Below are 27,757 nucleotides of genomic sequence, written 5' to 3'. Positions count from 1 at the left end.
TTCTTCTTGATGGCATGAAGAATCTCACCAGATATCCAAGGAGGACTATTCCTGCCTCTGATCTTTTTAGATGGAACAAACTGCTTGACAGCTGCTTGAAATGCAGACTTCCAGCTAATCCAGTCATCATTGATGTTTTCTTTTTCAGAGATGGTGTTGGACAGGACCGCGGTCTGTTGTAAATAAGAACGAAGGCCAATGAAGTCAGCATTGCGATAGTCATAAACAAATCGCTTATGCTTGAGCGCTCGAGGAACCAATGCCAGCAAATCAAAGAGTATAATGGCGTGGTCCGTGAGAATACCTCCATCCTCAGGAGACAAGATTTCTCGAATTCTAATCTTCTCAGGCGTATTCGTGATAACGAGATCGAGCGTGTTATTGCCACGTGTCACAGCAGTGTTCATTTGTGTCAAGAAGTAGTCATTTAAAAGTTCAAGAAATGCTATTTCATCAGAGCCAGTGGTATTTTCTGGAGTTTCCCAAAGAATGTTTGGTAGATTAAAGTCACCTGAAATTATCATGTTGTCATACGAATCAGAAACGTTCCCCAAGAGACGACTGAATTCACCAAACCACGAATGATCTGTATTTGGTGGCCTATAACATGAGCAGATCAGGAACTTTGAGTTGGAACCACTTGTGACTTCCACCAGGACAATCTCAAGATTCGTGTCCACTTGGATGTTATGAATGTCTTTGAAGGAAGCTGTTTTTAACGCTACAAGTACGCCACCACCCCTTGAGTCTCTGTCTTTCCTGAATATCTGATAGTCAGATCCATGAAGAATCTCCTTGTCTTGAATATCCTTGTTAAGCCAGGTCTCGTTCACGCAGCATATATCACAGTCTTCCGAATACACTAAGTCTTGAAAACGTTCCATGTTGCTAATTGGTTGTAGGCCAAGGCCTAATCTTTGGATGCTCTTAAGACTTCTTGCATTTATACACACGCATTTATATGCTGAGTTTGTGTTTAACGCTGCTGCGGGTGGCCCAGGGTTGGTAGAGACATCACCAGCCAGAAGAATAGATAAGAAAGTATGGAAACACGAACGGGTGAAGCACAAACCATAACGATGGGTTGGAGGGAAGTTAAGTTTCCGTTGTGACGTGTCAAGAGAGACGAGCCAGAGGTTACTGACTTTTGTTGGAAAGCCTGCTATCTCTGGGGAGATCATCAACTCTGACTTTAATGTTGAGTCATCGCAAGAAGTGTTAACTTCTTCCAAGAAGTATTTGGTATGTGAAATAACCAGGCAGATGTATAGAAAAACAGAGCCAAGATAGCGCAGTGAAGATTTGTGCGCAGCCATTCTTCCAGTTTTTTGTGTCTCAGGTTGTCAAATGCGTGCCCCCCCTGGGAGGGGGGCACCGCGACAAAACAAGGCGCTGCCTACACTAGCTCAGAACGACGCAGCCAGCCAAAGCCATCAATCAATCGATGTGATCGTGAGTCTCTAACCGAGCTCCGAAGTGATTGGTTCCCGAGGCTGTCCGTCAAGAGGCCCGCGCGTGTCCTTGAGGCCGCTGGAGAAAAGAGGAGGGTCTTCCAGCGAGGCCTTCCACCTATTTCCCTGTTTCCAGTCGCGTAAAAAAAACAACAATAACAGCGATAGCCAGCTAGCCAACCCCAGCTAGCCATACCATCCCCGGCAGACTTCAATGTTGTTCCACTGGACCGAGACAAAAAACCGGACCATACCACGCCAGGCACCCTGGTGCTGGTGGTGTGGGACTTGTTTTCATGCTCCTTTTGGTGGAACTGTGGCTGCTACACCATTGAAATGACATCCTGGCCTCTATTTGGTGGAACCCCCCCCAATAATTGTAAAGCGACCTTGGGTTTTGAGAAGGGCGCTGTATAAATTGAATTTATTATTATTAAATAATGTGCATGAAATCACTCGCTTCGCGTAGTCAAGCAGACGGAGGAAGTCCGTGTGCGCATGCTTACCTTTTGTCCTCCTTCATCTTCTGGGTTTTACGGCAGCTGGCATCCAGTGTTGCATTACTGCCATCTACAGGTTTACCTTGACCGTGCACTGACAGTTCCATCATTCTGTCGCTAAACGAACAGCTGATCACACCGAGGTGCTCGCTGACCGCCCATATTTATTAGTTTGGTCCTGCGTTTCCTTTCCTTCACAATATAACGTCTTTTCTTCCCGCTTTCCGTTATTGTAGTCAGTCTTTCACGTTTCATTCACACACTCCATTGTCTCCTGTTTCAAATTTGTATCCCACAATGCCTTGCGTGAACGAGGAAAGCCCACCACGAGATGCATGACGTAGTATCTTGTATTGTGTCATGGTGAAGCAAGAAAAAAAATAGTGGAGAATTTAGGGTCACGTGGCCCTATGTTCATTAATTGTTCTCTTAAAAAAGTAATAAAATTGGAAGTCTGTGATTCGAATTCGGTAGCTTTCGGTCCACTAAACAAAAATAATTGGGTGTCAGGGAAAATTCTTTTTATGACCTAAACTTGAAAAATCTGAAAGGCAGTCTACCTTTAACCCATTTCTAGTAATTTCAGGAATCTCCTTAGTTGTTATCCCCCGCTGGCTGAAAGGCACGAAGGGGGATTATGTCGTGGCGATGTCCATCCGTCCGTCTGTCCCAGGAAGGGTGCTCACCTTCTGAAATCAACTCCTCTCACAATTTTTGGAGGAATTTCATGAAACTTGACAGGATTCTTTGTTATATGTCGGTAATGCGCATATTGCAACTTCGTTCCAGAGTTTGGTAAAATGCGCCCTTGATTACCAAACTTGTACTTTGACAATTTCATGAGTGTGTATTAAGCACTTGTAGCATAGATCTAGTCGCCAGCGGGAGATATTTTGCTCTCGGAGCACTCTTGTTTTCTTTGCTTGATGCAGGCCAGTCCTTTGACAGTTCTAAAACACAGGAGCATCTTTTCCACGACCACGGGATATGTCTTCCAGCATGGTTGTTCAATGAAATGAGAAGCTACTCACTGCATCAATTAGGGTTAAAAGAATTGTTGCCAACTGAAACAGATTGGGCGGCACGGTGGCGTAGTGGTTAGCGCTGTCGCCTCACAGCAAGAAGGTCCGGGTTCGAGCCCCGTGGCCGGCGAGGGCCTTTCTGTGTGGAGTTTGCATGTTCTCCCCGTGTCCGCGTGGGTTTCCTCCGGGTGCTCCGGTTTCCCCCACAGTCCAAAGTCATGCAGGTTAGGTTAACTGGTGACTCTAAATTGAGCGTAGGTGTGAATGTGAGTGTGAATGGTTGTCTGTGTCTATGTGTCAGCCCTGTGATGACCTGGCGACTTGTCCAGGGTGTACCCCGCCTTTCGCCCGTAGTCAGCTGGGATAGGCTCCAGCTTGCCTGCGACCCTGTAGAACAGGATAAAGCGGCTAGAGATAATGAGATGAGATGAAACAGATTGATCGCTGCAGTAATTATCCAGTCAAAGGCTCTTAAGTATTTGCTTCTTTAAATCCAAATGGTGACTTTTTTTTTTTTTTATTACACCCCCTTCTCTCTCCCTACTCTCTCAGCCTCTTACCTACTTTTTGTCATTTTTCAAAATTATGCAGTATGTGGAGTTAGGCTCTGAGCTGGGGGTGAAGTTACACTTTAAAGGGGACGTTCCAAAAAAGTCACAACCAAAACCTTGACATTGCCACCGGTAATTTTAGAGCAGTGCTTTTATAAAAGTGGTCTCATTCCACGTATTTGCATCACATAAAACTACATGGAAAACTGGCTATGCTGGCTGGGGGTGGGGTTGCTTCAGGTTGCTTGCCGTGATCTATGTTCTCCTCTTTTTCTCTGTAAAGTTATTTTTATTTATTTGTTTATATTAAGTAGCTTCTTGTTGAAAGACCAGAATTTTTCTCACAATCTCTCCTCCCCCCCCATTCTTGTTCTTCTCTTTTTCTCTGTGTAGACGGAGAGACAGGTGTCTCGGTGGTTCTCTCAGTGCCTGAGGGAGCAGGCTTTACTCTTGGAGGTTCTGTTTCTGTACTATGCATACTTCGAGATGCCTCCCAGTGACCTTCTGACCTTTACCCAGCTGTTTAAGGAGCAGGGTTTTGGACAGCGCCAGACAAACAGACATCTCGTGGACAAGAGCATGGATGCACTAGTGGACCGAATCGGGTTAGAAAAAACACATTATTAATAGCAATTATAGTGGAGCTCAGAGCCCCATACTCAAGAGAGGATGGTAATGCATCACCCTGATTTTTGATGGCTTTGACCGTGCAACATCCACATGTACGGATGAATGGCGTACATGTCCCACCACAGGGACCCGACCATAAGTGTAAGGCAACATATCTCATGAACACTTGACCGCTAGACAATGAAATTTGCATCTTGATTTACATAAGATAAATGGGTTTTTATCCCGCGCTTATTGTTAATTTGCTTTTTAAAAATAACATGGGATTAGTTATTAACACATTTTTATGGAAAATATTCGTGGTAGTTTCAGAACAGTTTTACTAGTCCACTAGCTTGTTGGACAGTTGACAGTTCCTGTCAGCGGTCGACTGATGTAATCACAGGAAGAGTTTTACTGAAAACACGCTTGCAAAAATGTATCCAAAACGTAGACATAGGCAGTGGTCAAGCGGTGCACAGACATGATATCAGAGGTAATACAATACTCAAAGTCCAAAAACAAAACCAGAAAAGCGATACAAGGCTTTCGTAAAGTCTGTGTTGATGACGGTCCTTATATGTATGCGCTGTGACTGAGCTCTAATCAGGAACAGGTGCATGCTAATTAGTCCTAATGGCATGCACACGCTTTGCAATCTGGCTGTGCTCTGAGCTCCAAAGTACGTGGACATGAAAGATGTAACCAGACAGCTGTTTGACATATCAAATTTGATAATCGATCATAACTATATAGTAATGATGAGTGATATTCACACCATAATAAATGTCATGGTGATGCGCATGGTACACGGTGTCAAAGAAAGGAATAAATATGTATTCGTAACGGTGATGTGTATCTCATTATTGGGATCATTGTCTCAAGACAATTCAGCAATTTATTGATGCGAAATATATACATGCTATTTCCCAGCTGGGAGGTCCGTATCATGAAATACCGTGACCGAGGTCTTGAAAGTACTGAGCGAGGCCCTCAGGGCCGAGGTCACGGTATTTCACCATACGGACCGACCTTAAGCTGGTAAATAATATATTTATTTTTTCTTTACCAAATTCTAACAGAAAACGAGAGCGCCCGAAAGGGAAAACCGAGCCGAGCCGCCATTTTGAATCCTCATTCACGGCTGTAATGCAAATGGCTTCCTCCTGAGTATACAAGTGCACTTCCATGGCAGGAAAAAAACTACATTTTGCCGCCTATTTAGTCCCCTATTTATACAAAATTGAGTCATTCAGGATTCAGCCATGTTTTTGCTCGGTGTTAGCAAGTTAGAGGTTTTTAGCTTTCTCCTGAAATGTTTTCTTTTTTTTTCTTCTTCCTCAGGGGAGTAAAACTCGCTTTCGCTGTGAAGACTGTCATCATCGCTATCCATGCTGCAAAATTAATGCTATTCTCCTGAGAAATGTTGGCAAAAATTTATAAGATTTTTGATAATCTTACAAATAAATCTTATTTAAAAAAAGATAAATGTTGACCAAAAAATGCTACTATGTTTGTTGTTGTGAATGAGCGAGTCGCCAGAGGTCCATAACCGGGGTCCGTAACTGGGGTCCGTATTGTAGGATACTGACCCGCTTGCCAGCCAATCAGAGCGCAGGATTTGATGGAAACCGGACCGCGAAAAAAATAAACTATATTATACCATTTGATGGTTCATATACTTTATTATGGGCAGCATGGTGGTGTAGTGGTTAGCGCTGTCGCCTCACAGCAAGAAGGTCCGGGTTCGAGCCCCGTGGCCGGCGAGGGCCTTTCTGTGTGGAGTTTGCATGTTCTCCGCGTGGGTTTCCTCCGGGTGCTCCGGTTTCCCCCACAGTCCAAAGACATGCAGGTTAGGTTAACTGGTGACTCTAAATTGAGCGTAGGTGTGAATGTGAGTGTGAATGGTTGTCTGTGTCTATGTGTCAGCCCTGTGATGACCTGGCGACTTGTCCAGGGTGTACCCCGCCTTTCTGGGATAGGCTCCAGCTTGCCTGCGACCCTGTAGAACAGGATAAAGCGGCTAGAGATAATGAGATGAGATATACTTTATTATTATTCTATTCAGGTTGTTTTTTTTTTGCCCTTGCAAATATTTTTCTCATACACTCATCAGGAGTGCTGCTTTCAGGCAGTGCCTAAATGTCTATATTAGGAACTATATTAGAAGACGCATGCATGCATAGCCGGTATGGCAAACTAACAAGTTACTGCACTATTTAAAAGACCATAGAAATTCAGTTTAATAGCTGTGGTAAAAATACCCATTATTCAGAGTGTTTGGAATAATTTTTAAAAAGTTTAACATTTTTGAATCTTCATCACTGCTTTATAACCAGGTTACCTGAAAACGTTAGACAAGTATAAAAATTGTCACGAAAAGGTTTCAGGTCGTGTACTCATTACTTGATTCTCCTCTGCTTATATAGATATTTTAGCTGTCTGATCCTTGTTGAGGGGATGGACATCGACTTCCTGCATAAATGTGCTCTGGAAGACCGACCGGAACAACACCAACTCTGCAGCACACACGACATCAACAAGGTAACACTGAACAATCACACCACAGCTAATCACTGTAATTATACCTGGATTTCTTAAAATTGTTCTATATTAGCAGTCATAAACATGACATCGGTTTAACTTGATAGTAAGGTGACACATTTGGAACAGTAGTGTTTGAAAAATTATTAAAGAGCATTCTTATTGCGTTATAGCACAAGTCGCAGATGTGATTGATCAGAAAGCGTGGATTCGGTTGTGACTGTAGTGCCAGCAGTAATCAGTTCACAGGTTTCTATTAATGTGCTCATTCTAATACGTTATAATTTCTATACGAACTCAGTTTACATTATCTAAGGCTGATGATAAACAGATTAAAAATGTACTGTTCTTAAAACTTTTAATTCTTGATATGGTGGTGATGTCACCATCTTCCGTTTTATGATGCGCCAAATGTTTTCTATGGGTGAAAGATCTGGACTGCAGGCTGGCCAGTTCAGTACCCGGACCCTTCTTCTACGCAGCCATGATGCTGTAATTGATGCAGTATGTGGTTTGGCATTGTCATGTCGGAAAATGCAAGGTCTTCCCTGAAAAAGACGTCGTCTGGATGGGAGCATATGTTGCTCTAGAACCTGGATATACCTTTCAGCATTGGTGTCTTTCCAGATGTGTAAGCTGCCCATGCCACACGCACTAATGCAACCCCATACCATCAGAGATGCAGGCTTCTGAACTGAGCGCTGATAACAACTTGGGTCGTCCTTCTCCTCTTTAGTCCGAATGACACGGCGTCCCTGATTTCCATAAAGAACTTCAAATTTTGATTCGTCTGACCACAGAACAGTTTTCCACTTTGCCACAGTCCATTTTAAATGAGCCTTGGCCCAGAGAAGACGTCTGCGCTTCTGGATCGTGTTTAGATACGGCTGCTTCTTTGAACTATAGAGTTTTAGCTGGCAACGGCGGATGGCACGGTGAATTGTGTTCACAGATAATGTTCTCTGGAAATATTCCTGAGCCCATTTTGTGATTTCCAATACAGAAGCATGCCTGTATGTGATGCAGTGCCGTCTAAGGGCCCGAAGATCACGGGCACCCAGTAGGGTTTTCCGGCCTTGACCCTTACGCACAGAGATTCTTCCAGATTCTCTGAATCTTTTGATGATATTATGCACTGTAGATGATGATATGTTCAAACTCTGCAATTTTACACTGTCGAACTCCTTTCTGATATTGCTCCACTATTTGTCGGCGCAGAATTTGGGGGATTGGTGATCCTCTTCCCATCTTTACTTCTGAGAGCCGCTGCCACTCCAAGATGCTCTTTTTATACCCAGTCATGTTAATGACCTATTGCCAATTGACCTAATGAGTTGCAATTTGGTCCTCCAGCTGTTCCTTTTTTGTACCTTTAACTTTTCCAGCCTCTTATTGCCCCTGTCCCAACTTTTTTTGAGATGTGTTGCTGTCATGAAATTTCAAATGAGCCAATATTTGGCATGAAATTTCAAAATGTCTCACTTTCGACATTTGATATGTTGTCTATGTTCTATTGTGAATACAATATCAGTTTTTGAGATTTGTAAATTATTGCATTCAGTTTTTATTTACAATTTGTACTTTGTCCCAACTTTTTTGGAATCGGGGTTGTACTATATAGTCATTATGTCATCGTGCCCCATTAGGCATGAAAGAATGGATACAGGTAATTTCATCCAATGGTTAAGACATTTCATCCAAAGCCTTTTTCATACGCACTGTCAATTATTTTATATTTCAGGTATTTGTTTGTTTGAAAAAAAGGAGGAATTCTCAATGGAATTTGAGCGAAGGAAAACACATTTTTGCAACATGCAAACGAAACCGGAAATGATGGGAATCAGCGAGTGTCAACTTCGGGCGCGTTCGGCTGGGACGGCTTGTGGGGAGAAATCGTTTTTATTCGACCAAATTACATAGAAAATCTATACTCGCACTTGCCATATATCCTTGTGAGATATGATGTCCAGATATGAGAAAATGTCTATTGTCTCAGCCTTTGTATAGGCACGCTGCTGCCTCTTGATCATGTGCAGGTGAGCCTCATTAACAGCGTGTGTGCAAGAGTCCGCTCAGACACTCCAGACTCTCGCACGCGTGCTTTTAATGAGGCTCACCTGCGCATGATCAAGAGGCATCAGCGTGCCTATATAAAGAGATTTTTTGGGGGGGCTTTTTGCACCTTTATCGGATAGGACAGTGTAGAGACAGGAAATGAGCGGGAGAGAGAGACGGGGAGGGATCGGGAAACGACCCCGGGTCGGAATCGAACCCGGGTCCCCGGACCCATGGCACGGCGCCCCATCCACCTGAGCCACGACGCCCCCATCAGCGTGCCTATATAAAAACTGAGAAAATGCATGTTCAGTGCAAAGTATTGCACCACGTCGGTGCGGATTACCGAGCCTTATTCTCCCGTGTAGATTCCCTGGGTTTCCGATTCTGTTTCCTGTTCTTAGTTTCTGTTTTTGTCTTAGCCTGTTTGTCCCTCGCCCGACCTTTTACTAGTTTCACATTTACGAGATTGCCTGCTGTTTTGGATTGTCTGCCTGTGTCTTTTTGATAGTGCTTAACGCACTCCCTTAAATGAATTAAGGTTTGTTTATATCCCAATCTTGTCGCACGTATAAAATAATTGGTCGTGCGTATGAAAAAGTCTTTGAATGAAATGTCTCAATTATTGGATGAAATGGTCATTGGACGAAGTGTCCTGATCCTGAAGGAATCAGTCAGTGAAGACCGCATTAAACACACCATGTTCCTGTTAATCAAGACCATTAAAAACTGACATAACTACAGGTTACATTAAAATTTAGCCCACTTTATACTTGCGCCTTTCTTCTACCTAATGTTTCATGTAAAACATCTGGATGTGGAACTGGGGTCTGTGTTGTTCCGCCGCTGAGCCTGAACGATTGATAGTAGCAGGTAGAATCGACAGGTGTGTGAAAGGGACGGCTGGCATTTACGGAACAGGGGTGTGGCGTTTTTGACCTTCTTTCCGAGTCCAGCACGAATTCAAACGTCTCTGTCTGAGGCGTCTAAGGTCCACATGCCTTTAAGCCTCGAATGGCTTCCTGATTCTCTTCACTTTCTCTTTCAGTGTATTTCTTTGAAGAATGGTATAAATATGCACAGCTAGCAAAAGCGCCTCAATACTCCGTTCACCCGCCGTTTATTATTTTGAAAGCAACGCTTGGGGTATTCGTGTTTCTGATGCGTAGTTCAGTTCACTTTATTATCCCAAAGGGAAACTTGTCTTGCAGTCAGGTACACAGGATAACAAAAAAAGACACGCAACAGTCACAAGAAAGAAAAATGACGACGACGACAACAGTGTACAATATACAGTACAAAAAGTAATTCCATCACACCAGTCTGGGTTTCTACCAGATGTTTTTCAAAATGATTCATATACTGTAAATCAACATTGTGCAAATTAAGCAGGCATATTGCACCAGGAACAAAGGGATTTTTAGTCCTGTCCCATTTATAAAATGGGACTCTTAGTCTCCGGCCTGAAAGAAGAGTTTCAGATTTACAGTGAAGGGGGTGATGTTTGCAGTCTAATATAGACCTCGCCTTTTGGAGGGCCCGTTTCTCATAAATGGCCGTCGAGGATGACTGTGGGGTACCTATCAACTTGCCAGCCACCTTTACAATATGGCTCAGATGATTTTTTTTTTTTGTGCTCAACACTGATGCTTCCATACCAGGCGATAAAAGAAAAAGTAAGAACAGATTGTATAAAAGATTTGTAAAACAGGGACATTTCCCTATCCACGTTAAGCAAGTTTAACTTCCTAAGGAAGTACACGCGTCGCTGTCCTTATCTACAGACGGCTTCAGTATTTACATCGAATTTCATCCCGTTGTTGATCATTGTGCCCAGATATTATATATTTAGTGTGTTATGTCACGCCTGTGATCGTGGAACGCCGGCATTTCAAAGTCCTTCCCACGCCATGTGGCACATAGGGCGGCGCCGATCTCCGTTTCCGTAGCCCTCGGCCTCTCGCCTATTACATACCGTAGCTAGGGTTACAGTGGGGGGCTAGTCCTCTGGTAACCGCAAGAGTTTGACTCCCCACTCGCATCTGTATTGCAGCGTGCCTTGCCAGACGGCAGTAGGTACCATTTTTACTATGGTCTTTGGTATGACCCGACCGTGAATAGAACTCGCAATCTCCCGATCGAGAGGCGGACATGCTAACCACAAGGCCAACTCGTGGAACGCCGGTATACTGGGTAAAAACACACACTGACACGGCTTTATGCTGGCTATATTTGGTTCGGTGTAAACGAGCAAAGCCGGAATATTAAGGAATCTTCTTTACGGCAGTATTGAGGACTATCTATGTAAAAAGGTAAACTCAAACCAAACTCAAACTTTACTAGAAAGTCTGGTGCATTTTGTCAAGAGAAATAGCCCAAAACTGTGTGGTTTTTTTGTTTTGTTTTGTTTTGTTTTTTTGCGCAGAGGCAATTTGATTGACCTGGCAAATGACCAACCATGGACCATGAGTAAACGAGACCGGATTCCATGAACACTTAAGTTCAACGACCGTCTTGTTCCAAAAAACTCAGTGTTATGGTGCACAGGCACATTAAAGTAAAACTCTGGGATTTTTTATTTATTTTTAAACCTGGCCCTTATTTTCCCATCTCTTTAGGTCCAGGTATTTACTAGTGCAGGGCTTTTCAAAGTGTGGGGCGTGCCTCCCCTAGGAGGCACCAGAGTTCTTTGGGGGGGCGCAATGTGAAGAAAAATAAACCAGAATAAGTTACTATTGCGGACATTTAGCGAACTTCAGCTAGCCTTTGCCAGAGACAAAATGGATCGATTTTTAGTACCTAAAGCTACAGTGAGTGAGGAGACAGAGTCTGGGCCAAGCAAAAAAAGAAGGAAGTATGACCACGATTATTTAAAGTTTGGATTTTCATGGACTGGATCTGAAGATGCTCCACTGCCAGTGTGTTGTCTGCCAAGAGGTGCTAGCTAACGATGCTATGAGATGTTTAAAATGTGTAAAACAAGATGTTTTTTAAAAAAAAGCACAGATGTTTAAAATGTGTAAAAAAAAAAATGTTTTAAAAAAGCACAGACAGATGTTTAAAATGTGTAAAAAAGAGGTTTTAAAAAAGCACAGATGTTTAAAATGTGCAAAAAAGATGTTTTAAAAAAGCACAGATGTTTAAAATGTGTAAAAAAAAAAGATGTTTTAAAAAAGCACAGATGTTTAAAATGTATAAAAAAATGTTTTAAAAAGCAGATGTTTAAAATGTGTAAAAAATATTTTAAAAAGCACAGATGTTTAAAATGTGTAAAAAAAGATGTTTTAAAAAGCACAGATTTTTAAAATGTGTAAAAAAGAGGTTTTAAAAAAGCACAGATGTTTAAAATGTGCAAAAAAGAGGTTTTAAAAAAGCACAGATGTTTAAAATGTGTAAAAGAGGTTTTAAAAAGCACAGATGTTTAAAATGTGTAAAAAAAAAAGATGTTTTAAAAAAGCTCATGTTTTAAATGTGTAAAAAAAGATGTTTTCAAAAAGCACAGATGTTTAAAATGTGTAAAAGAAAAAAATAATGTGTACAACAACCATTTTTTTTTAAATACGAATGGAACATTAAGTATAGCAACAACAAAAATTGTAAGGGGGATCGCTGTTGTTTATTTGCTCTCTGGGGGGGGGGGGGGGGGGGCTGACTCTCCCACACTTTGAAAACCCCTGTACTAGGGACAAAAACGGTTGAAATCGGCCCACTATTGGGTTAGAGTGCTATAACTGGCAACCGCAAAATAACTATAAAGTATAATCCTGTGGGGCACTCACCTATGTCAAAATAAATCGCTTGTTTTTGTCACTGACAGATTCATAATGTTATAAGTGTCTGACAGCATGGAAAGGATCCCTATAGAGATAAACCTATGTCTGTTTACCTCAGTGACTCTTGTTAAAAAAAAAATACTAGAAAATCACAGTTTCTAGAGTCAGCGTTTTACGTTTCTCTTCTTCTGGTCTCTGATGCGGTACCCCATTTAGTGCCTGTAGTTGATTGATTATCTCACGGGGGCTGTTTGCTGATGCATTTGGTCCCTTTCAGGTTCCTCTGTCATGTGATTTTAGCAGATGTTTGAAAAACCATTCAGACCTTCAACCTCTTTTTCTACAGCAGATGGATCAGATGTTTGTGACGTTTGGCGATATCTCTCACCACGGCCCGGTTCTGCTGGCCTGGGTCCTTCTGAGACACACTCTGCAGCCAGTTGAAGCCGGACCAATCATCAAACGACTGGGCCACACCACCTTGCAACTCGGGGTGTTTCAGTATCTCACTGACATGTTGCAGGCCCTCGGCAGCACAGGAAATAACGTAGGACTCGCACGCCCTTACGTTTTATGTAGATCAGCCAGAAGCTATGAAACGGCTTCATCACGATCAGTTACTCTCTTCAACCTATGCATAATGCTGATGTTTTTAATGTTAAAAAACACAAATGGCTGGCTTATATATTCTTCTTTCTTTGTTTTTCTTTTTTTTTTCCCCTCATCATTCCCCCCCCTTTTTTTTTTCCCCCTTCTCTCTTGTTCTCTAGTGCACAGCCAGTACTGCACGTATGTGCATCTACGGTCTCCTCTCATTTGTGGTCACTTCATTTGAAGAGGACACACTGGGCAGTCAACAGGTACAGATTACCTTCAGCATGGATGCAAACGGCGCGCCTTTTGGCGGATGCCGCCTTTTTCATGGCTGTCTGGGGGACTTGTGTGAATCACGCAGATCCGATGAGTTTTTTTTTTGGGGGGGGGCGGGGCGTTGGAGTGTCTGATTATAATTTCATCAAAGTAAATTCTGTATTAAAATGACTAAATAAGCAAATGCCGTTACAGTCCATGAAACATAGGAAGTATAAGTATGAGAAGAAAACAAATCAGAAAGCTGCGCACGTAAAGCCAATTACGTAACTTGCGTAACTTACGTTGGACTGATGGAAATCCTTGTGCGTGCAGTGAAGTGCAGCCAGCAGCAGATAATGGCGCGCAGCCAATTGGCTTTACGTGCGCAGCTTTCTGATTTACTGTTTTCTTCTCATACTTATACTTCCTATGTTTCATGGACTGTAACGGCATTTACTTATTTAGTAATTTTAATATAGCCTAGTAAACTAGACCCAACTGCCTAGCGGCCAAAAATATTTTTTGCCTAGCGAATGGGTCTAGCCTCGCACCATATAAACAAAAACACCCCGGGCATCAAATCGTGCCCGCCAATCACAACGCAAGGTTTTTGTTTGGATTCTTTGGGCGGGCTTTTGCAGGAGCGACGACAAGGCTGCGCGACGCTGGAGAAAGCACAGCAGGAAAGATGGCTACGGCTAGTGAACAGCGCGCGTTTGACTCCGCTTTGGAATCAGTTTTAGAAGAATTAGACTTGGAGTTTTCGTTGAAACATGAGCAGGAAGAGGCTCTCCGCTCATTCCTTTTCAAGAAGGACGTTTTCGCTGTTTTGCCGACCGGCTATGGCAAAAGTCTGATCTACCAGCTGGCTCCGCTCGTAGCCAAAAGGATGGGGCTAGTTTGTGCAGTACAAAGAATTAATAAACAGCTTTGAAACATTACTTTTTGATTGTTTCTTATTTTCCCGTTATTTTAAATTTAAGGGAAATTATTTCACCAAACACCACTAAATAAAAACTCTCAAAAACAGTTTAAGCAAACCCTTGGAAAAAAATGTGTATGTGGTACAGACTCCAAACTTGTGGTCATTATCTCCAAACTTCTTAATATCTAGAACCTGTTTATTAATTAATACGCATTTTGAAAAATTATTTAATTTCAAGGTCTCCCCCACTGCTTTCTGTCGCTCTGACTACGTCACAGTCACTGTTGCGCTGATTGGTCAGAGCGTTGGCCTATACGCACAGAGACTGTTTGAAAGACAGCGGTTTGTTCCTCCCACACCCGTCGGAAATGTCTATGGATCGAGGCCAGACTAAATAATTCACATTTAGTCTGGCTTTCCAGGCTAATTTTAATACAGAATTTACTTTGATGAAATTATAATCAGACACTCCAACGGCCCCCCCCCCTAAAAAAAAAAAACTCATCGGATCTGCGCGATTCACACAAGTCCCCCAGACAGCCGTGAAAAAGGCGGCATCCGCCAAAAGGTGCGCCGTTTGCATCCATGTTTTAAAGCTATTTGCTTTACAAAAAACAGTGCCGAGCCACAGTTTGAACAGCCTGAATGTTCTCGATAAAGCCGTCTTGTCCCTCCTGTCCACTTATTTTTGATCTTTCCAGCACCTGATCAATGTTGCCTGTGAGGTTCTCGCTGCCCCGAGTCTAGCCGAGCTCTTCTGGGAGTCGGTGAGTATCACAGAAAGACGATGAATAAACACGAAGCTAAAATGTCATTCGAGCTCGGTTTGACCTTTTGAGTTTCCTCCTTGTGTGTATGTGTGGTCTGTAGAAACCCAATGTGGGTTTGGAGATGATATTGGACTCAGCAGTGGGTGTTTTTCCTTACAAGACCGGACCATTATTGCAGATACTCACAGCACTGCTGTCTGATAAGTCTACTGCTAAGAGGGTACACACACACACACACACACACACACACGCGCGCACACAGTCGTCAATTACATGCTGAACTATGTTAATATAGACACACTCTGTAATTTTTCAGATATTACTTAATATTATTACTAGATATTCCTTACACACAAAAGACTAATGTTACACTTTCTTACTCAGGTGTACATGTTTCTGGATAAGATGTCCTTCTACACGGAGGTGTACAAACACAAACCTGGTGACGTGCTGTCCAGAGAGGATGAGACGCTGTGGAGGAGACAGACACCTAAACTTCTCTATCCTCTGGGTTAGTGAGTGTGCTGGAGTGCATGAAAGCTTCCGTTCAGTTTGTGTTCCTTTGTTTCAGATTCTGACAATGCTTCTTTTAATCTATAGCGGTGTTCACACGGCACATATTTGCATCGATGCTGCACCGATGTATTTTGTTGCGATATCTCTTACACCGGTGTAAATTTTGTGGAGCGTTCACACGTCACAAACCTGCTTACTAGAGAGAAGCGTGTTAGCACCAGTGCAGCCCCACTTGCGTTCACACGGCAGTTTTTGCGACCGTGCTATACGATAGTAATAATGCGGAAATGAAATATGCGCATGCGTGAAAATGTACTTCCTTTTCCCGGTTGTCATGGCATCACCAAGCGCCGGGAAAACAACGTGGATGAAGACACCAGTGTTGCCGGATACTGCTGACGTTTTCCAGCCCAGAATATGTTCAAATCCGCCAAAATGCACCTAAAACCGCTCAATCTGGCAACACTGGAAGACATGCAGTTCTGTTGTTGTTGATATTCGCCATTTTGGAAGCGCAAAATACCAGGATGCAAATTATGCAATGCCCGTATGTAATCAACTCTCCTCACGCGTAGCGAGTCTACCCCTGTAGCGTTCAGACGTCCCATTTTATATCGGTGCTGCCCCGCAAACTAGCATTTACTCCGGAGTAAATTTCTTAAACCACCTCCCGAGCAGGGTTAGATTTGCACCGGTGTTAGCAGCTTTCAGGGGCTACACCAGTATAACTTTGTACCGTATGAACGCTCTACTGGGGCAGCCCCGGTGCTACACCAGAGTAAAAGTTGCCGTGTGAACACCCCTTATAACAATTCAGTTTTAAAGAGGCAATTTGTAATTTTGTGACCTTTTCTAGATGATTACTAATAATAATAATAATAATCATAACAAGGGAATCAGAGATAGCACACCTCACCCTCGCAGCGTAATGATGATTTCCTCTTGGCTAGAAGGGGGGTCATTCAGATTATATATATTTTCTTATTTGTTTCTTCCATTACTCCAATTGAATATAATTTTCGTAGGGTTACGATACATTGCTTTGTCAATTTTCAAAGGCATCATTAAAGACAGGCAGTGTGGTGTTAGTATTGTTAAACAGATCTGTACAAATCGTGGTTCATTCTTTTCTCATAAAGCATAATTGTGTGTGTGTGTGTGTGTGTGTGTGTGTCAGGGCTTTACATTAGCACCCGCCCACCCGCCAAATGTGGGTAAAATTCGGCTTTGGCGGGTAATGACTTTAGTCTCACTAGCCACTTTGGCGGGTGGTTTATTCTGTGGTATGACAATATATTTTAATTGTAGTTTTCTCTGAAGGCATCTGATATAATAAACGCATTGCAATGTAATATTACGTGCCTACAACTCCCATGAGCACCTGCATAAACATTCTGACATCATGTTAGAATTGTTTGGAACGTTCGTTAACGTCTCAGATAAAATCAGTGATACGGTAACCTGCGGTTAAGGAACGAAGCAACAAAGTTGTTGACAAATGACAAGCGCACAATGTGGTAGCATATAGCTGGAGTTTCAAACCCTGCTGCTCAGGGAAAAAGGGGCAGAGATGAGCAGGGCCGGAGCAGCATTTTAAAATCACCGAGGTCCGTGATACGCAAAGTGCGTGCCGGAAAATTTTCGCCATGTTTAAACGAGAGGCGTGGATTACACGCCACACAAGAGATCTAATATTCCTGAAATTACTTTTAATGGTGTTTGAACTGAATATCGTCAGTTTTGAAAAAAAAAATCATGTATGTGGCAAGAGTGAGAATAGTTTAAGCTTGTTTAATGGTTTGATCTGGCCCAAGCAATGAGGACAAAAGATACCCTAACCACGTAGCCTATGGAACTAAGATACATTAATCTGGCATCCGTTATACCTACACACACACACACACACAAAAAATTGTGGGGAAAAAAATCAGTCTACACCATGTTTTAGGCAAAGTTATCCAAGGCAAACAGAAATTGAAACTTCCCCTCTATTGCTTTGGCTTATCGAATGATTTATTTTTAAAGTCACGAACAAGGCAGGCTACAACTGCGCTGCTTCGAAAATGTAAATTTAACAGCTTGATGAAAGTGCGCTGATGGTTACCATGGAAACCCCGTGTCTGCTGCACTGCATTCCTCCGCCGAGTCGCGCGCTCATTCGGTTTTGTGTTCTTGGTCTCAGAGCCACGTGCATGAAACAGACACAGAAGACAGAATCAACGTTTACCATCATTAACAATGCACTTTTTACGGATACATTTTAATGTTATTCTTTATTTTTTTATCCAGTTGAATATTTAGCATACTAATGTATTTTCAGCTCTTAAAAATGACCGAGGTCCGGACCGCGGTGGCCTCATAGCTGGCTACAGCCATGGAGATGAACAAGACGCTAATAGGAAGATAAGACAGTTCAATGACAAATGGAAGTACGGGCGAGATTGGCTAGTTCATAGCAAAACCGAAAATACCATGTACTGTGAAGACTGTAGAAAGTCTGGCAAAGACGGGCACCAGTAATTTTAAACTCGAAACTATAAAGGACCACGAAAAGTCAAATGCACGCATCGGTACTATAACATCAAAACCGGCGAAGACGGCTGGTTCACTACAGGACAGCATTGCTTTCAGTCCCCGGCTGTCATGAAGTCGGCTGAGCTGGAGAGGATGGAGCTGCTGTTTAGAAACGTTCACGCAATTGGAAAGAAGTTGATCCGCCCCAGCTATCAACTTGCAGCATGCTGGAAGCCTCAGGTCACGAAGCCCATTTTTCATGGACCATTCAGACTCATCTGATGATGAATGTAATGAGGACATTTAATGTCTCTGTCTACACGTTCACACACATACATACATACATACATACATACATACATACATACATACATACATACATACATACATACATATAATACAGTGCTCAGCGTAAATGAGTCCACCCCCTTTGAAAAGTAAAATTTTAAATAATATCTCAATGAACACAAACAATTTCCAAATGTTGACAAGACAAAAGTTTAATATAGCATCTGTTTAACTTATAACGTGAAAGTAAGGTTAATAATATAACTTAGATTACACATTTTTCAGTTCTACTCAAATTAGGGTGGTGCAAAAATGAGTACACCCCACAACAAAAACTACTACATCTAGTACTTTGTATGGCCTCCATGATATTTAATGACAGCACCAAGTCTTCTCGGCATGGAATGAACAAGTTGGTGCATTTTGCAACATCAATCTTTTTCCATTCTTCAACAGTGACCTCTTTTAGTGACTGGATGGAGTGATGCTCAACTTGTCTCTTCAGAATTCCCCAAAGAAAATAATTTCTTTACACCACAAAGGTGAAGGCTACAAGAAGATCAGCAAAGCTTTACTTATCAGTCAGAATACTGTAGCAAAAGTGGTACAAAAATTTAAGAAAGATGGAACCGCAACCATCTCACAGAGACGTCTAGGTCGTCCACGGAAGTTAACACCTTGACAGGAGCGTCTTCTGACAAGAAGGGTTGAAGAAAATCGGCATGCAAGTTCACTGGAGTTATCTAAAGAAGTAGAAAGCCAAACTGGGGTGACTATTTCCGGTGACACAATACGGCGTACACTGCAGAGGAATGGCATGCATGGATGCCGTCCACGAAAGAAGCCTCTCCTAAAGCCCAGGCACAAAAAAGCCTGCCTAGAGTTTGCCAGGGCTCATACTGACAAAGATGAAGACTACTGGGACTCTATACTCTGGAGTGATGAGACCAAGATAAATGTTTTTGGAACTGATGGCTTCAAAACTGTATGGTGTCGCAAAGGTGAGGAATACAAAGAAAAATGCATGGTGCCTACAGTGAAACATGGTGGTGGCAGTGTCCTTATGTGGGGCTGCATGAGTGCTGCTGGTGTCGGGGAGCTGCATTTCATTGATGGCATCATCGTGCACTTTTCCGACATGACTAAACACACATCTAAGGCCACTGTTGGCTTTCTGAAGAAGAACAGGGTGAAAGTGATTCAGTGGCCAAGTATGTCTCCTGATCTGAACCCAATCGAACACCTATGGGGAATTCTGAAGAGACAAGTTGAGCATCACTCTCCATCCAGCATCCAGTCACTAAAAGAGGTCATTGTTGAAGAATGGAAAAAGAGTGATGTTGCAAAATGTCGCCAACTTGTTCATTCCATACCTTGAAGACTTGGTGCGGTCATTAAAAATCATGGAGGCCATACAAAGTACTAGATGTAGTAGTTTTTGTTGTGGGGTGTACTCATTTTTGCACCACCTTAATTTGAGTAAAACTGAAAAATGTGTAATCTAAGTTTGTATTATTAACCTTACTTTCTCGTTTTAAGTTAAACAGATGTTATATTAAACTTTTGTCTTGCCAACATTTTGGAAATTGTTTGTGTTCATTGAGATATTGTTTAAAATGTTACTTTTCAAAGGGGGTGGACTCATTTACGCTGAGCACTGTGTGTGTGTGTGTGTGTGTGTGTGTGTGTATGTATGTGTGTATATGTATATGTATATGTATGTATGTATATATATATATATATATATATATATATATATATATATATATATATATATATATATATATGAGTGATTCCACACTTATGGGTACTGAAATGGGGACATGAACTTATTCACCTAAAACCATTTCTTTTTTTACCATCAGGTCACAAAACATGTAATCTTTAATGAATGATATGTTAAAAGATAACTTTAATTTTCTGAGATGTAATAAAAACATATTTATATGCCAAAGTCAAGCCTATGAGTTCCAAAATGATGTCTGTTACATTACTTCTGTTACGATTGTCCATCTCGCGTCTGTTACAAATTAATTACAATCTAGCTATATACCATGTTAATCTTATTGAAAGAATGTGTATGTTTATTCTACTACACATGTTTATTAATTATATTTGCTAAAACATCACCTTCCTATGTTTCAAAAAGTAATTCTACATTGTTAAAATTGAGAATATACATGTCCACAACACTTCTGTTACGTTCTGACTTTGGCATATAAATATGTTTTTATTACATCTCAGAAAATTAAAGTTATCCTTTAACATATTCATTAAAGATTACATGTTTTGTGACCTGATGGTAAAAAAAAGAAATGGTTTTAGGTGAATTTTTAAAAATAAGTTCATGTCCCCATTTCAGTACCCATAAGCGTGGAATCACTCATATATGTGTGTGTGTGTGTGTGTGTGTGTGTGAGAGAGAAAGTACGCTTTCTTTTTTTTCTCCTCTTTTTTTTTTCTTTGCACCACAACACAATTAATTGAATGGGTTCCTATGATCATGATACATCAGCCCAACACATTTCATGTCAATCTGTACAGTGTTGCTGAGTTATGAGTGAAAATCTGGGGTGGGACATACACAGAGACAGGGTGATCACAATACCTCGCTGTCCCACTAGGGGGCGAGGTGGTGGTGGTGGTGGTAGGAATAATAACGCTACAGAGAACAGTCGCAATATCAACATCAACAATAATCGAAACAAGAGGAACAATATCACCAACAAAAATAACTATCAGCACAAATGAAAACCGTAATAATATCAACTCTAATAACATTAGCACGCTCAACAAGAACAATATCAACACCTCTAACAATATAAGCAACAAAAACAATCTATAATGTTTTAAAGGTGCCTAAGGTTAGGAAAAGGAAAACCGATCGCCATGCAGTGGATCTTGCTTCTTTATTTATTTGAAGCTTCTGGTGACATTTTTCCACCCTTGAAATTAGCTCCGCCCCCATCCAGAACTATGTTCAGCTCTGCTCCCTCAAGGCACAAGGCATTCCCACATAGATAACAGTGAAAATCTTTTTTCTTTTTTTTTTTTTTTTTTTTAAAGCCTTGCATCATTTTATGTGTTGAACACATGTATGTGCAAATTTTAATTCGCTTTTGTCTCTTCCACTTTCTCTCACAGGTGCAGGTCAGACCAATTTGCGGATGCTGCAGGGGTGTTACGGTCAAGTTTCTGCGAGCGAGCACGGCTACATGGTGCGCTGGGATTATTCTTACTCTTCGTGGACCCTCTTCACCTGCGAGATTGAGATGCTGCTGCATGTTGTCTCTACTGCTGGTAAACACATACACCGAGTGTTCACACAGGCAATATTGATGTGCTTGTGCACGTACATTTGGTTATCTGGTGTGCCTACTGACCCCCAACTCTGAAATAAGCCAACCCAGCCAGTTTCTTTTGGGCTGCCTGTTTCAGAAAATGTGTGCTTCAACAAGCCATTCAGATTCGACTCTCCTTTCTGTGTCGCAAGCAGAGCTAATTAGAATTATGCCACCACCTCTTCTCTGCTCATGGCTTGAGAACGGCCTTTATGAATGAATATCCTTGAGGAAAGTGCTACCTGATTGGCTGGCAAAGAGAGGGGGAAGGGGGTGAGCAGTAGCTCGATCATTTAAAGGGACAGGCACTCAAATGTGGCTGTTTTGAACAGGGTGAGAAGGGTTTTGTGGTGCTTTATCCTTGTGGTGTTTTGGCCAAAGCGTTTCAGACGTTTCATTAAGACCTCAGAGAACTGTGTCAACTTGTGGAAAAGTGGTATAATATTATATCTCGCCTTGAAAACTTCTCATCTCATTATCTCTAGCCGCTTTATCCTGTTCTACAGGGTCGCAGGCAAGCTGGAGCCTATCCCAGCTGACTACGGGCGAAAGGCGGGGTACACCCTGGACAAGTCGCCAGGTCATCACAGGGCTGACACAGACACCCATTCACACTCACACCTACGGTCAATTTAGAGTCACCAGTTAACCTAACCTGCATGTCTTTGGACTGTGGGGGAAACCGGAGCACCCGGAGGAAACCCACGGGGAGAACATGCAAACTCCGCACAGAAAGGCCCTCGCCAGCCACGGGGCTCAAACCCGGACCTTCTTGCTGTGAGGCGACAGCGCTAACCACTACCGCCTAGGTAGGTAGTGAATTTCTGAAATGTTTTCTGTATGAGGCCCCGGGTTCAATCCCTGGCATCTCCACACTCCAAACCGTGTTTTTTGGGCGGCACGGTGGTGTAGTGGTTAGCACTGTCGCCTCACAGCAAGAAGGTTCTGGGTTTGAGCTCGGCGGCCGGCGGGGGCCTTTCTGTGTAGAGTTTGCATGTTCTCCCCGTGTTAGTGTGGGTTTCCTCCACAGTTCAAAAAGACATGCAGTTAGGCTAATGTGGGGCGGCCTTGGGCTGAAGTGCCCTTGAGCAAGGTACTTAATCCCGACTGCTCCCCGGGTGCTGTAGTATGGCTGACCACTGCTCGGGGTGTGTGTGTGTGTTCACTGCTTCAGGTGGGTTAAATGCAGAGAATGAATCTCACTGTGCTTGAAGTGTGTATGTGACAAATAAAGGTTTCTTCTTCTTATGTTTAATGAGCTCATTCTATATTTTGAGACCTTGAAGTTAGAGACAATTCTTTAATTTTAAGATATTTAATTGTAACATTTTGACCATCAGGGCGGCACGGTGGCGTAGTGGTTAGCGCTGTCGCCTCACAGCAAGAAGGTCCGGGTTCGAGCCCCGTGGCCGACGAGGGCCTTTCTGTGTGGAGTTTGCATGTTCTCCCCGTGTCCGCGTGGGTTTCCTCCGGGTGCTCCGGTTTCCCCCACAGTCCAAAGTCATGCAGGTTAGGTTAACTGGTGACTCTAAATTGAGCGTAGGTGTGAATGTGAGTGTGAATGGTTGTCTGTGTCTATGTGTCAGCCCTGTGATGACCTGGCGACTTGTCCAGGGTGTACCCCGCCTTTCGCCCGTAGTCAGCTGGGATAGGCTCCAGCTTGCCTGCGACCCTGTAGAACAGGATAAAGTGGCTAGAGATAATGAGATGAGATGAATATTTTAGTGTCAGACTTCTCAAATATACACTCACTGGCCACTTTAATACAGTAGGAACTTGTTCTTGATTCTAAGATCCCTGCTCATGGCTGGCAGGAGTGGAACCCAGTGTGGTCTTCTGCTGTTGCATGCTGAGATGCTTTTCTGCTCTCCACGGTTGCTATATCCTTCTTTGCAGCTCGACCCAATTTGGCCATTTTCCTTTGACCTCTCTTATCAACGAAGCATTTCCGCCCACAGAACCGTCGCTCACGCAATGCTTTTTGTTTTTCACACCATTCTGCGTAAAATCTTGAGACTGTTGTGTGTGAAAACCTCAGGAGATGAGCAGTTTCTGAAATACTCAACCCAGTCCATCTGGCACCAACACTCATACCCCTTTTCCACCAAATCAGTTCCAGGGCTGGTTCAGAGCCAGTGCTGGTTCACAACTCGTTCAACTTGCAAGCCAGTTGAGAACCAGTTTGCTTTTCCATAGCTCGCGGTGCTAAGCGAAGCCACGTCATTACGTCGCTGTATACGTCAGTTACGTCGGTACGTTTGCATAAACCTTGGCGCGAATATCGAAGCAAAAACAACGCGGAAGAAGCAGCAACAACAACAATAATAATAATGGATGACTTCGCGTTTGTACAGCTGCTGCTTCTCGTCGCTTAAAAATGGCGATCTTTCGCGGTCTTGTTATTGTTGTTGGTCTTAACAACTCCGCCCCCCCGCTGACGTAAGCGGTTCTTTCCTCTGGCCCAGCAGAGAGCTGGTGCTAGCCTGGAACCGGTTTTTCTGGCCCCAGAGCCAGTTCTTTGTCAGTGGAAACAGAAAATTCGGTTCCAAATTAAGCACTGGCCCCGAACCAGCCCTGGAACTGCTTTGGTGGAAAAGGGGCAAGTGAACGTCACAGAGATCACAATTTTTCCCCATTCTGATGTTTGAAGCGAACAGTAAATGAAGTGCTTGATTTGTATCTGCATGACTTTATGCATCGTGTTTCTGTCAAAGGATCGGCTGATTAGAGAACCGCATCAAACAGCAGGTGTGTGGGTGTTCCTAATAAAGTGGGCGGTGAGTGTATATTGTGCAAGCGCTGCGTTTTGGTTTATTAATAGCCTTATTAATATTGAAGAGGATCAGTTAGAAGCTGCTTTTTCTATAGAGGGCTTTCGCGTGACGTCACCGCACCGCGAGATTTTGTTAGGGTGCCATATTGGAAGACCAAGTACACATCTATGCAAGTACATACATACATAAAACAAACTACACCTGAAATGTAGCAGCAAATTTTCGTTTATTAACATGTTAACAGTGTTTTCTTTACTACATTAACAGTTGTTCCATTCTATGAAAGACCTGTTCAGAATTTGTTCATTTATATTTCATATAATAATCAGTGCAGATTAAATGAAATTCTCCACTATCATGTTAAAAAAATTATAGCACTTGACCACTATTGCAATCTGTATTCATGCTGTTATGGATTTTTTTATTTTATTTCATAATTTATTTTTAATTTACTACTTATCTCTTTTTATTTATATATCTTTGAATTATTTGGACATGGGGAAAAACTATATTTAAAGGCCCGGTCCCACTGCACTTACGGATGCAAAGAGGATGTAAAACGTAAAAAAATCTTTGCCATCCGTTGGAAAACGCTATGCATCCAATAATGTACTCATTGCATACGTGCTTCATACGCTCTATCCATCGAGCATCCGTCCACTGTGATTTCATCCGCGCAAAAAGTTTTGAGCTGCACAAAACTTTTAGAACGGATGAACTTTCCGCCGTGTACGATGTAAATCCGCGACATATACGAGCAACAAACGTTCTATGTCCGTTATCATCCGTTAAACGTCTGCTGTATCCTCTCTGCATCCTCTGGGCATCCTCGCAACTCGCATCCGCTGCAGCTGTAAACGGAAAGAGGGGGGAAAGATAAGGTACATGAAACGTCTATTCATCGTTAGTAGCACGGAAATAGAAAGGATGTAAGCGTATGCATCTCGTATATAAAGTATTCAAAACGGACAAAGCGTTTATATCTGGGATGTATCTCGTATATTTAGGATGTCTGGAGTATGTCTAGAGTATGTAGAAGGACACCTAGCGGACAATCGATATTTTGTATAAAAAGGGGGAGAAAATCATCTGGATCTCTCGATGTAGCCGCCAGCACGTCTTTCCGCTTTATGCTGACGGCATGCGTGCTGCATCCCTTTATATCCGCGGAGCAGACGCAATTCATACCCCCCGCATGCGCAATGAACGGTCTGCATCCGATATACATCCGCGCAACATCCCCTTTGTTTCCGTTAGACGTACGTGATGCATCCCCTTCATCTGCTATGCATCCGCTCTTTCTGCTGTGCGTCCGCTTCTCAGTTATCACCGGTAACCCCTTCGGAGCTGTCATCCACTTCCATCTGCTTTCATCCGCTAGGCTTCCTATGAACATGCGTTTAACATCCCCGCTATATACTACCCACGTCCGTTCTTTTCCGTTCTGTTTTCGCAAATTTTCGCCAATTTTGTCCATTTCTGGAGCGGATGAAAACGGATAGAGCCACCCCCGAAATTTTGCTCGTCCGCTGTGTCCTTTTTGCATACGTTTTGTGTCCATCGGCCAGTGGGACCGGGCCTTAAAATCCAAAGAGGGATGGAGGGAGGAAAATTAAAACAAAAGAAAGAAATGAAATACATAACATAAATGTGATAAAATTAAGGATGCTTTTATTCAGTAAACATTTAAAAAAATGTTCTACAACACTCTAGCCTAGTGAATTACCAGTAACAAAATGGTCTGAACATATTCTGTACTGTTGTAGACGAGAAGTATTCAGATCCGCTCTGCATAAAGCAACTAAATCCTCTCTCTGTCTCCTGGCAGAAAGCTCCTTGGTTTGCTCCCCTTGTGTCTCAATCACAGCTGGTATTCTGTAGAAAGACTTCTTTTCACCTTTCCCATCAGCTTTGTTAGAACACCCTAACACAGCACAAAAGTTTACCATTGTAGATTTTTGATGATCCAAGTGCCTCGTGGGTTCAAATACCGTGCGCTGCCGTTATTTCCCCCAATCACGAGTTTGTTGGTCTTCCAATATGGCGCAGGATTTGTTTACTTCCGGTTTCGGGTGACGTCAGTGAAAGGGGTCTATACAGTAGTTATACATAAGACACCTAGTAGTCAAATCAGGAACTTTTTTTTTTTTCCCTCCCCCAAATGAAAACTTTGTTTATTAGATGTGTTGGCACACTGTGAACGAGTAAAGCCAATTTTGGACCTGGTACATAAGATCATCAGCACAGACTGGACAGTGTCCGACTGCTTGCTGCCCCTCACGTCACGCATCTACATGCTGCTACAGAGGTAAAGGCACTAAAGTTCTTTTTCAAGTCTGCATGCCATTCACTTATCTTTGCATATTTAAAAAAAACGGTTTTGAAGTTTATTTAGGTTTATTTACAGTATGTTAGGACTTAACGGATTATTGAATTATGATCAATTGTTTCTCAGGCTGACTTCTGTAATAAACCCACCCGTGGACGTCATCGCTTCATGTGTCAACTGCCTCATTGTGCTGGCCGCACGGGAACCTGGGAAGGTGGGTGTGGCCTAAAAGCCATTCCGAAATAGTAATATTAATGATAACGACTACTAATTCTTTTGTAACGCTTTTGTATTTGGGTAGGTTTGGTCCAGTCTGCAACACACTGGCTTCCTGCCCTTCTCATCCACCCCTCTAAGCAACATGGCACAGACCATCAGGTGAACACCAGCTCCAAATGAAAGCTCGCACACAACCAGCCGTATAAAAAGAATAATTATGTCAGGGTGGTGGCGATATCTACACTATATATACAGGTAGTCGTCGACTTACGACCGATTGACTTTACGACCGTCTGGTTATGACTGGCAAGTGTTTCCTAGCTGAGCGTACGACAGTTTCCGCCCCAGCTCCCGGCAGCGCCTCTCGCCGCGTACAACAGTTTCCACCCCAGCTCCAGGCACACGCGCAGTCTCTCTCGCGCTCCCTCGCGCACTCCGTCATACAGTTTCCGCCCCAGCTCCTGGTTTATGAAACGAGCAAATCCTCCCGCCAGCCCAAGCGCTGCAACAGCTGATGGTGACGTAGACGACCCACAGCCAAGCACCAGTGATGCCAGCAGTCACTAAGTTTTGTATTTTGCTATGTTTCAAACTAAAATGTTTTTTTTTTCTATTTTTCACACCTGTATTTCGTATTTTTTGTTTTGCACATATTAAACGAATCGTACTGTACACAGTGTAGTATGCAGTGTTTGACTTAAACCAAATAATGAGCCAAGGTAAT

The 27,757-nt window shown here is 42.7% G+C and overlaps 1 protein-coding gene across 2 annotated transcripts in view; it reads left to right on the top strand.

Annotated features, from left to right (window-relative positions):
• nup188 (nucleoporin 188) overlaps positions 1–27,757 on the top strand; it is a 93,960-nt gene that overhangs the window by 32,229 nt on the left and 33,974 nt on the right. The window contains exons 8-18 of one of the 2 annotated variants that reach the window (XM_060935610.1): positions 3,918–4,129; positions 6,563–6,677; positions 12,855–13,052; positions 13,276–13,365; positions 14,984–15,049; positions 15,153–15,272; positions 15,437–15,563; positions 21,515–21,670; positions 26,667–26,793; positions 26,941–27,028; positions 27,116–27,192. In XM_060935610.1, the coding sequence (XP_060791593.1) occupies positions 3,918–4,129; positions 6,563–6,677; positions 12,855–13,052; positions 13,276–13,365; positions 14,984–15,049; positions 15,153–15,272; positions 15,437–15,563; positions 21,515–21,670; positions 26,667–26,793; positions 26,941–27,028; positions 27,116–27,192 (1,376 nt within the window). Of the gene's footprint in view, positions 1–3,917; positions 4,130–6,562; positions 6,678–12,851; positions 13,053–13,275; positions 13,366–14,983; positions 15,050–15,152; positions 15,273–15,436; positions 15,564–21,514; positions 21,671–26,666; positions 26,794–26,940; positions 27,029–27,115; positions 27,193–27,757 lie in introns of both variants that reach the window. The other variant, XM_060935609.1, reaches the window with a different exon arrangement.

The sequence above is a fragment of the Neoarius graeffei genome, chromosome 12 (genome assembly GCF_027579695.1).
Source record: "Neoarius graeffei isolate fNeoGra1 chromosome 12, fNeoGra1.pri, whole genome shotgun sequence".
In the NCBI taxonomy this organism is placed as follows: Eukaryota; Metazoa; Chordata; class Actinopteri; order Siluriformes; family Ariidae; genus Neoarius; species Neoarius graeffei.
Note: the sequence above shows the minus strand (reverse complement) of the source record. Positions and strands in the feature narration are given on the sequence as shown.